Here is an 11,261-nt window from a genome sequence, read left to right as displayed (position 1 = left end):
CCGAGATTAGTGTGCATCAACTTTGCAAAACCAGTGTGATTTAGAAACGACAAAGGCAAAGATAAACGAATCGCCTGCATCTTTAAAGATATAAATCCACAGTAGTAAACAGGGCTAGAGCCCCACCATGTCACGGTTTCAGCTTTATAAGCCCAGCTCTTTTAATCACAGGCCAGTAGCCTAGCTTGGCTACACGAGGGATTGACCAAATAGTGGGTTCAATTAAAGGAGCAATGACTCAATGTCAAATTTGATTTTACAGGTTTTCTAAAACGCAAATCAAGCTGCCAAGACACAGGATTTTGGCATCGGCCTTACTGTTTAAAAACACATCACCCCGTAGGCCTTTATTAGAGTCATGTTTTTTTTGGGCACTGGGAGCGACCAACCTGGCCTAGCTTGAAATCCCTAAGCCAGTTTTAGCTGTCGCCGATGCGAAAGCTACATCGGTGATGGTTTAATGTCAAAGTCATTGTCCTTTGTCTAGAGAGATGTAGTGACAGATGAAGTTTTCTCTGTTCTCAAAAGTCATCTGTAATACTCTCTCTCTCTTTCTCTCTCTTACACACCCAGTCTCTCTCTCTCTCTCTCTCTCTCTCTCTCTCTCTCTCTCTCTCTCTCTCCTCCCAGTCTCTCTCTCCCAGTCTCTCTCTCTCGCTCTCTGGGGTCCCAGAGTTGTTACCTCACCCGTGGGGGTGGATGCCAAGCTGGAAAGAGTCTCTGCGGTTTTGGACGCTGGGGAGACTTTATGTGGGCTTTTTGATTTGAGATAGAGAGCAACAGATGGGTTGGTGTGTGGGGACTTAGATACTGGCGGCTCTAATGAGGGAAGAGTTTAAGAGTGCACTTTTAAGTGCCCCTTGTCTCCCCGAAATTCCTCGACCACAAACATAAAGCAGCTCTCATTAAAGAATGTGTACGGATCGTCCCACTCACTAAGAGGGTGCTACCCTTTTCCCCCTTTTTTTTGTGCTAAAATCCCCTTTTTAATTGAATTATTCTTTTACTGAAATCCTTAGATTTACAGGCCCATCATCACTTTTCAATTTAAATAGTTGTTCGCAAAAACCTGTATAGAAATGCCTTGAAGGGGATATTTACAATCAAGTAAAAAAAAAAATGCAACTGTGTTTGCTCACTTGCTTACCTGGCTTTGGAACATTGTTGTGTTGATGTGTTGGTTCTCCGAGCAGCCAAGAAAAGAGACGCAATATTGGCAAGGGGTTGCTGCTTTTGCAAACCTATATAATCTAATTCAGTGAATTACCAGAAAACCTGGGTATAGTCAGGACAGGAGACAGGAGACAAACAACTCTGAGCCGAAATAGCATTGTTTGTTGTTCGTTTTCTGAATAAACCTCCACCTCCTGAAATGTCACCCCATCCATTTAATTCAGGGAATTACCAGAAAACCTGAAATTTAAAAAAATTAAAAAATAATTCATACATATTGGAATTAAACTCCTCACCTTCAACGCTGAACACACTTTATCAGTGTTCGCTCTGCTTTAGAAGAATGTACAGGGTCCGGGTGCTGCTTTATAAGAGGTATCAGCTGTCGTGTAATGCGGCAGGGATCATTCTGAGGAAGTTCTCTGAGGGTTTTGGCTGCGGTACAGGAATATCTGCTTCACCTCCATCTCCAGAATCCCTCTATAGAGCCCTTTTCTAAACTACCAGTGTAAATCCTGGCCAAATCCACTGTAATTCCACATTAATGATTGTTGTGACTGCCCTTTAACGGTCCCACACGGGGGTAAGAAGCTGTCCATGTGTGTGAAATGTTTTCAATAAAGCACATATTCCCCTCATTCGTCCCTGAAGAGGGATTCAAATCATGTGATAATGGAGTAAAAGCTGAATAATTGCTTTATTCAAGCACAGCGTCATGCAGCCATTGGGTTGACATTTTTAATAGCGTACTCCATCTCAGAGGCACAGGTTTTTGTGGGCTTGGAGGACACACTGAGGGGAACTGAACCTGGACAGCACCCACTAAATTCGCCGCCTCAGTGGGAAGCCAGTGACAGGCTAATGGAAGGAGCCTTGGAGAAGAGGCTGTGAAACGTAATCCCTTTTCTAAGACGCTCACATCATGTCCCAAGCTCTCCCTTCTAGCCCTCACTCTGCCACACACTCGCAATTTTTAACTGCATAGCTCAATTGAATCATATAAAATACATTACACTTTATACACGTATGTGCACGTACAAACGGGCAGACATGTGTGTGTGTGTGTGTGTGTGTGTGTGTGTGTGTGTGTGTGTGTGTGTGTGTGTGTGTGTGTGTGTGTGTGTGTGTGTGTGTGTGTGCGTGCGTGTGTGCGCCAGAGAACATGTTTGTGTGTGTTGTGTGCACATTGCCAAACCATTAGCCTGGAGTTCACCTCCCATTAAAACCATAGGTGGCGTTTGGACAGCAGCACCGCGGTGACGTTAGAAGTGTGTTTACATAACACAGCTCCCCAGGTTCCCTTTAAAATAACAGAGACACACACTCTCTCTGGTGGTTTCTGCTCTGCTCATTGTGAAAACAAGCTGTTGGCAGCAACGCAGTCTCTCCATGGTCCAGGCTTGGCTACAGGTGCAAAATAAGTGTGAGTGCACTGCACACACGCACACACGCACACACACACACACACACACACACACACACACACACACACACACACACACACAAAAGAAAACACGTGCACGCACATAATACGCGTAGAAACTTGCTAAGCCATGTCTTTGATATGGTGGCGTTTGAGCCAGCAGCAGAGCGTAACTAATGACACTCACAGAGAAGGGGACCATGTGTGCTTACTGTCCAGCCTTTATTCCGGGCAACGTGTGGATGCGGTCACTTACATGCCAACCCTTTTTTAAAAAAAAAACCTTGTCAGCCTGTCAAAGGCATGCGATGGGGCCAAGAACCAGCTGGAAGCGGCTTTGTTCCCTTTAGGGGCCTTCTTGTTTCTTTTCATTTTTTTCTTCCTCTTTACCTTTTAATCAAAACCTTTGGGGCCGCCTCCCACACTGTTAGTGTTATTAGATGCAAATCAAACACCCCGGCAAGCAGCGACCACGCCAGCGATCCACGGCGCCAAATTATATTGCCAGGCAAGTCGGGTCCATTATGAGCATGAAGTCTTCATATCTCAGAGGGTTTGATGATAAAACTATAGAGCATAAGACAAGGGATACCGTTCTATCCCCTCTGTGGAATGTGAGCTTTGATTTTTTAATTTCATGTAGGTGCGTTTTTCTCCCCCTCGCAGACTTTAATTTCTGATATCGTAGCCCTTTAAGATTCTCCTCCATTGTTGAAGGGTTTGTTATTTCATGTGTTGAGCGGATGAACCGCCGAAAGGAAAGAAACACATCAGCACAGACTGTGTGAAGTCCCTAGTCTGGGCTGACTCCATCCTCTAGTAAAAGGGCTTTTGTCTCATTTCTTGTTGTGTGGGGATGTCTATCTATGGTGGAGCCACACTAGTGGCGCCATGGTCATCTGTGTTTTACTCCCAATGTATCATAACTTGAAGAGATCGAATGACCAGGACCTTATTTGTGCTGTTTCCTAGACGTATAGGCGTCTTAAGTAATTAAGTGACTCAATTGACTACAGTGACTAACTAAGGGACTAAATTGCAGCCTCTCATCATTTTAAATAATTCCTGGAAAATGGAAGAAATGAATAACAAAAACATCTGAGTAAACGTCTACTTTTAAAGCCAGTTGTACTCGTTCCTTCAACTTTATTTCATTTTATATTGTCATTCTTCTGCGGTTCAGCGCCTCCATAAGCCTACAAAATATGGCCTTGGCAAGGTCGGAGTAAAAGGAAAAACAGACAAAACAATGAAAGCATTAGAGCTATAATCTGTAACTGCTGCGTTGTGATGTGGTCAGGCCATTGGAGACGCCTAGAGACGACCTAACCTAGCCCAAACCGCCTTGCTGTCTCCGTTATGGTCGAACCACTTAAACCTATGATTTCAGAGTTCAATATCCGTTCATACTGTTGTTGTTTGACAAAGAAACAGATTACACACGGGTAATTGAAAACAGTGTTCCTAGTCACCATTTTAGCAATGGTGACAATTACCATGACTCTTTTGTCCTGGCCATTGCCATGAGGATGAACGTTATTACCTTTAACAACCTTTGTGTTGCTACTGTCTCTGCCCACCTAGGCTGGGGCGAGGGCTCCTCTCTGCACTACACTGAGGGGCTGTCCAACCGGCTCTCCATGGAGAAGACCTTTGGACACGCGGCCAAGGACTCCCAGTGTCAGCACATGCTGAAGCACCTCCACAACGGGGCACGCGTCACCGTGCAGATGCCCCCCAGCATAGAGGGTCACTGGGTGTCCACCAGGTAAAAAAATAACCCGAGGGGGTCTTGAGATGCAGTGTTTTTTGCAGAGGCCTGACGGTTTAAAAAAACACACCACCGCGTAGGGCCTTTTTTTAGAGGCATGTTATTTTTGGACAGGACTCTTAAACGGTTATGGTCGGCTTTAAAGGTTTTTATTTGGACTCACTAGAACGAACTCCAGATGGCTTATCACTCCATCATGTCTTCATACAGTTTCTCCGTAGCCAAATGCCTTTGTTCCCCCCCCCTCCCCCCTCTGCCCTGAAGCTGCGAGGTCCGGTCAGGCCCGGAGTTCCTCACGCGCTCCTACCGCTTCTACGCCAACAACACCTTCCTGGCCCACCAGTTCTACTACGGGGACAACCACTGCACCACGCCCGCCTACACCGTGGTGGTCCGCGGCCGCCTGCGCTTGCGTCAGGCCTCCTGGATCATCCGCGGGGGCACGGAGGCCGACTACAAGCTCCACAGCGCCCAGCTCGTGTTCCACACCGCCGCCGTGGCCGGGGAGCTCGGACAGAGGCTCAACCGCAGCTGCCGGCAAGGGGCCCCGACGGGCCCCTGGGAGCCCGACGTGGCGTACGACATGTGGAGCGAGGAGGACGGCTGCGACTGCCTGCGGGAGCTCAACTTCGCCATGCACGAGCTGCAGCTGCTACGGGTGGAGAAGCAGTACCTGCCACTCCACCTGGACCACCTGGTGGAGGAGCTGTTCCTGGGGGACATTCACACGGAGCCCGCGCAGAGGATGTACTACCGGCCGTCCAGCTACCAGGCAGCGCTGCAGAACGCCAAGGTCAGTGGACCATCCACCATCCACCTCCACCGTGCACCTGTTTCCGATCGCACCCAGCCGACTGGAGAGTCATTGGTCTCTCAAGGCTATTGTTGGTTAGGCTTGCTATTATAGTAAGGACAGGAGAACTCTGAGCCGAAACGGCAGTACTTTCAAGTCTTCTTCACTACTGTTTGTTTTTTGTTTTCTAAATAAACCTCCACCTCCGGAAATGTCACCCCATCCGTGCGTTTAATTCCCTGTGGTGGCAGAGCAACAGGTAGTCTTCCACACAGGTTATCTACACAGAAACCCTGTGCTGAAGAAGCACAATGTTTGATGACTCAAGGTAACTCAAGACCTCTTATGTTTCTTGTGAATATCATAGCAGGTTCCCTCTGATACGGCCGGTCACAGCAAACTCAGCAGGTTCATCCAAACCGCACATTTCAAAGAGAGAAAACACTCTAACGTTCATCGTTGAAACAGCAGCTACCTTGTCCTTGAAACACTAGAGTCATGTTTTACCTGTCACCATTTAAAGAGACTACACTTCAACCCCTTACAGATGACTCCCTAAAATAAACATACTATTGGAGACGATGGGGGGGCTTCAGCTGATGGTCTTCATTTAAACCGGGCCGTGAGGGGTCGACGAGCGCTGAGATCACTCCCCCATCCCCTGCAGTGTGGAAAAGACCCTGCTACCTTAGCCCCCCCTCTAGGTCCATGAGGCTGCAACAAGAGACCCAGCCTATCTCTGGAAGTGATCAACGTGTGGTATTCCCAGAATTTAGAAATCATGCAGCCTTATGAATTATTCCGGTAAGGGTTTGATTTCATGCATGCCAGAGGCCCGCAGTCAAGTTTGACATGCTCCTCTGCCTCCTTCCCCACTGGTTTTTGCTGAATAACAGTGGGGGGGGTGGAAGAAAAGCGCTTGCAGTGCCTGTACAGTAAGAACCGGCTCAGCTCTTTAGATACGCTACAGGCTATCTCAGATGCCGCGTTTAGAGAGAGAACCGACTTTGGTGGATGAAAGGGATTCCCCGTCCGCCATTGAGGAATAATCTTGAAGACTTTCACTCGGTTTTTTGACTCTGGTCAGCGGTAAGGACCAACCGTTTGTCAACTTCCACTCAGACGTGATTTCTAATGACATATCACGGTCAGACCCGGGGAAGAGAATCCCTCAATCTGACCTACCTCAAAGAACATGCAATCAGTCAGACCTTCTCCTGAGGTTGTTTTAATGGGTTCTTCTTTGGAGGGGGATTTTCTTTTATTGCCATGGTGACCATCCAATCCATTAATCTTAAGTGGTATAGCCCGAGCTGGTGCTAGGCCACAGCATTTCATAATGCCAAGCCTGCTCATTTGTGGCTATCGGGTGGATCTCAGCATGATGCAATGACCTTACATATATATATATATGCTTTTTTTCTCTTTCGTCTGGTTTCTCCATTTTCTGTTCTGCTGTCCACGTCACTTATACATCACCAAGGAAAGGAACACGCACTTCAGTAAATTATTCGGCTTGCCAGGGTTTCGCGTAGGTCGGCTTTCAGGCTCAATTTTAACAAATAGTATGTCTGTTATTCTCACTTGAGTTGATTTGTGAGATACATATTGTTTCCTATAGCATTTTTCAAGTTCAACTTTCGAGGAGTATCATTTTATGATATGTAATAACTCTGTGACGATGTCACTGTGTTGCGTGAATGTTTTTCATCCACCTCGGGAAATATGCATGTGAGTGTGCTCCAGACTAAATTACTGAATGTTACGATGAATGTGTGTCTGTATCTATCAACCAGGCTATAGCTCTTTGCAAGCTAGAACATCTTTTCCACACATGTTACTCTCCCCTACCACATAACACACACACACACACACACATTAGATAGATCACTATGCATGTCATGCATGCATCCGTACTGTACAACCAGCAAGTACGCCAGTTCACCGACACCCATCGGCACACTCACAGGCACGCACACACACAACCAAACACGCATACACTCACAAGTGCATATATAGGGTTGAATTCTTTAAGAGGCCATTTTCCATAAGTCCCAATAACCCCTCCCAAAGTGGTGGGAATGGACTCTTCTACTATTCCATAATTTAGGATACTTTTATCGGTACGGTACTTTGGTCAACCTGCTCAATCCCCCACGGCCGTAGCAGTGTCTGGGAAACGAAGCATTTGGGGGAAATAAACCCGACCACCCTCAGATAATAACAACTTCCTCCTCCTCTCGGGAGCTTGGTCTTAGGGATAGATTTGTGCAACAGGGAAGATGACGCGATCCTGCCTGGCGTCTGTGCGAGGTCTTGGCCCTGTTTTGCTTCGCTCTGTTCTGCTCTGGGTTTCTCTTCTGAGTCAAAGACCCACACAGCTGGCTTGTCTGCAGCAGTTAAATACTGTGATTGCATGTCGCTCCAAGGTTTGGCTAGACCAGACATGCATGACATGCAGAGAATTTAGATTAACCGACCCTATACGGAATTGACGGAAAATCCAAGCACTTCCTTCATGTATGCTGAATGTATGTCAGCCACGTTGGGATAGAGACATGCAGTGTCTTCAGGCTATATATCTCTATAGCCGTGACTTAATTGTTTTCCGGCGGAACAATCTGCCTTCCCGCCAGTGGAGGAAGAAGTAATCACCCTGAGAAGGTTCCAGAACAAATGTATCTGGGATCGCACATACCAGAGGTTCAGTCTGAGAGAAATAACCACACACACATCCACACACACACACCTCCCTCCTGTCCATTCGATCTCTGAGCAACAGAGATATTAATGTGGACTCTGTGACACAATACAGGCTCCTGGTGGGAGATTACAATACAACGTGGTCCTGGTGGACATCAGCGATGACAGCTGGGTCTGTGCAGTAGTGATGCTGAGGGATAGGTTTCACTTTTTAGGGCTAGCATGAATCCCTTGACTCCTCTGCCTAGGATACATAATAGAGACATATTTTAAATATTTAAGTTGCAAGCAATATTGAGGGTACCGGAATGAGGACCGCTAAGCTTGTCCTTTCTGTCCTAAAGAGCATGCCTAATAAATTAATGTAATAAATGTCTGTCACTATCTATTGCAGAATAAGGTTACACAATGGGGATTGAGCCTATGGCCCACGGATGAAAGTACTTGTTACCAACTGGGTGTCGGTGCCGTTGGGATCTATGGGAAGAATTACCGCTTATCGCCAAAGGTGTCGCCAAAGAGAATGAAACGGAACCCTTTGAGATTAAACACAGCAAAACTACTATCATATAATTTGATATTTGCTATCGAATCCTCACTCTTCAATAGCTCCTAGAAGTTCAAGCAGCCGCTGCTGGTTGTGTTTGAGAGACCTCACAGGTGTGTGCGATGAAAATCAGCGGGCGGTGCTATAACTGGACGAGCTTGTGACTGTTCTAACGATGAGGCCCTAAAAAACTGTTTCCATGGATTCCAAACATGAGCAGCCTTCCCTTTTTAAATGTGTATTCCTATTTTTCCCAGAACCACGACCACGGCTGCGTCGCCTGCCGTGTGGTCTCCCGCTCGGACGAGTCCCAGCCCCCCATCCTTCCGCCGCAGTCTGACCTGACGGTGGGCCTGTACGGCCAGTGGGTGAGCCAGCGCTGCGAGGTGCGCCCCGACGTGCTCTTCCTCACCCGCCACTTCGTCTTCCACGACAACAACCAGACCTGGGAGGGCCACTACTACCACTACTCCGACCCCATCTGCAAACACCCGTCCTTCGCCATCTACGCCCGAGGCCGCTACAGCCGCGGCCTGCACTCCACCCGCGTCATGGGCGGCACCGAGTTCGTCTTCAAAGGTAAACCTTTGGGGGGGGGGGGGGGGGGGGGGGGGGGGGAACCTCCTGCTGAGGTTCACTTCAGTTATGACTGAAACAGTAAAACCTCGTCTTTGGAGGGTCATGTTGAAGTGTAGGGTTAAGTGTAACTCTTGAGTCTGTGTTGGTAACGTACTGCTATTGACATGAAAGTAACACAGCAGGATTAAACATCGCTGAACCTCAAATGCTCAAAGGTTGCGTCAGCGATGTCGGGTGACGTCTCCTCTGTCGGTAGTTGAAGCGAGATCCCAAACAAACAGAGCCAGCTCGCCCCTCCCTTCAGTGTTTCGTGCATCCAGTAAAAAACGCTCACGAACGCAGCGCAAAACCCCACAACGCCCAACCCTTGTCGGTGATTGGTTGAAATACTATTTATTTTGGTTTTGATTGGTTGGTAGTACCATGTGTTTTTGTGTGCGATCTCGGAGCACAGGCTTCCTACAGAGACGCGTTTTTTTGACGGCCTGCTCATGGGGCAGGCAGCTAGCGGATCGTGAGGAAAGATCAGATGAAAGTGATAATTTCAATCTTTCGGTCTAAAACCGCTGCTACAACCTTTAACACCAGAGTCGTCGGCGCACAGAGCTAACCCTTCCCCCCCGCTCTCCCTGCCCTGCCCCCCCCTCAGTGAACCACATGAGCGTGAAGCCCATGGACCACGCCACCACCTCGCTCCTCAACGTCTTCAACGGCAACACGTGCGGCGCCGAGGGCTCCTGGGAGATGGACGTGGAGCAGGACGTGACGCTGACCGACGGCTGCGTGGCCCTGGCCATCCGGCTGCCGCACACCGAGTACGAGCTCTTCCGCCTGGAGCAAGACCCCCACGGCCGCTACCTGCTGTACAACGGCCAGCGGCCCAGCGACGGCTCCAGCCCCGACAGCCCCGACAAGAGGGCCACCTCCTACCAGGTGCCGCTGGTGCGGTGCTCCGCCAGCAGCCAGCGACACCACCACCAGCCCGGCGGGCGGGACCACCCGGACGGCAGCCACGGCAGTCTGGGCAACGGCGGCGGCGGCGGCGGCGGGAGCCGGTACAGCCACGACGACGCCGGCGGCGTCGGGGTGCTGGTCGCCGCGGTGACGCAGGCGCTTCTTGTACTCTGGGGGCGGAGCTAAGGAGGGAGCCGTACTGTAAATATTAAGGATCGTGGGACGAGAGCAGCCAAGAGACTTGTTTTTCGTTGGACTGCCATAGGACGGCTGTCCAAGCAACGGAGTCGAACTGTTGATGTTTGGGACGATATCAAGGGCGAAGGGGAGGTCGGCAAAGGACGCGAGCAAGTGAACACTATTTGTCCACCCTCCAAAGTGTGGACTCTCTGAATTGCTTCCCGACGACCAAAGACTTGGCACTGCTGCACCACAGTAAGGCACTTTAGTAGAGGACACATGTTCTCACATCTGCGTTCTCACATCTACATTCTCACAGATAAATTAGATAAAGTCTATATCCACACAGACTGACCAAAATGTTTTATACCGTTGTTTTATTTGCCAAACTAATTTTTTTTTTTTCAGTGGATAAGGACAAAATGGGCTCAGTCCATCATTAAAGGACAACACAATGTAAGATAAAAGGGAAACAGAACGCAGCAATGACAACTATTCTTTCAAATGGCTAAACTGTATGACTGTATACTCAAAAAAATGTATTTGTCTGTTGTCTGTTGCACTGTTGATATTGCCACCTACAGATAGACCTACAATATAATCCTATTGTGTGTATTCCGCATGCAGTAATACCTGTTTAAAAACAGGTCCTTGCTGTTATCTGATCCGATTCAACTCTTGTCACGCGACACAATTTATGACTTTTTACAGTAAAAGCGCTGTTTTGTTCTGTACAATGCAACATAATTGTCTTATGGACGCCTGAGTTTGAGTATTGAACGCTCTTTATGTCATAATTACTTTAAATCCCCATTTGGTATTTGAAACTCAAACTGAATACCAAAGAAAAAGGTCAAATATACAATCTAGGATCCACATGTTTTTGGTTTTTTCCTCCAACGCATATATCTTCCTTGATCCTATGGGGCTGAGTGCTGCTCAATGGACAAAGTAGAGCCCGAGTGGCTTTGTGTATAGAAATAAAAGGTTTTATACAGTTGGACGTCTGTTTACCTTTTTTGTACAATTGGGTTAATGTATTTTTATTTCAATTCTTACACAAATCTGAATGAATGAATATTCTGTTCATCATTAGGTTTTAATCAGTGTATTGTACCATGAAAATAAGAATCTTGTT

General features: G+C 47.8%; 1 protein-coding gene across 2 annotated transcripts in view; it reads left to right on the top strand.

The window, feature by feature from the left end:
* Nucleotides 1-11,074, top strand: part of LOC307085809 (protein APCDD1) — a 12,316-nt gene extending 1,242 nt beyond the window's left edge. For both annotated transcript variants that reach the window (XM_079750677.1, XM_079750676.1), the window contains 4 exons: nt 4,181-4,364; nt 4,632-5,160; nt 8,668-8,989; nt 9,639-11,074. In XM_079750677.1, coding sequence (XP_079606803.1) covers nt 4,181-4,364; nt 4,632-5,160; nt 8,668-8,989; nt 9,639-10,129 — 1,526 coding nt within the window. In that variant the 3' untranslated portion in view covers nt 10,130-11,074. The remainder of the gene's footprint in view (nt 1-4,180; nt 4,365-4,631; nt 5,161-8,667; nt 8,990-9,638) is intronic.
* The last annotated feature ends 187 nt before the right edge of the window (nt 11,075-11,261 follow it).

The sequence above is a fragment of the Pollachius pollachius genome (assembly GCF_949987615.1).
Source record: "Pollachius pollachius genome assembly, chromosome: 14".
In the NCBI taxonomy this organism is placed as follows: Eukaryota; Metazoa; Chordata; class Actinopteri; order Gadiformes; family Gadidae; genus Pollachius; species Pollachius pollachius.
Note: the sequence above shows the minus strand (reverse complement) of the source record. Positions and strands in the feature narration are given on the sequence as shown.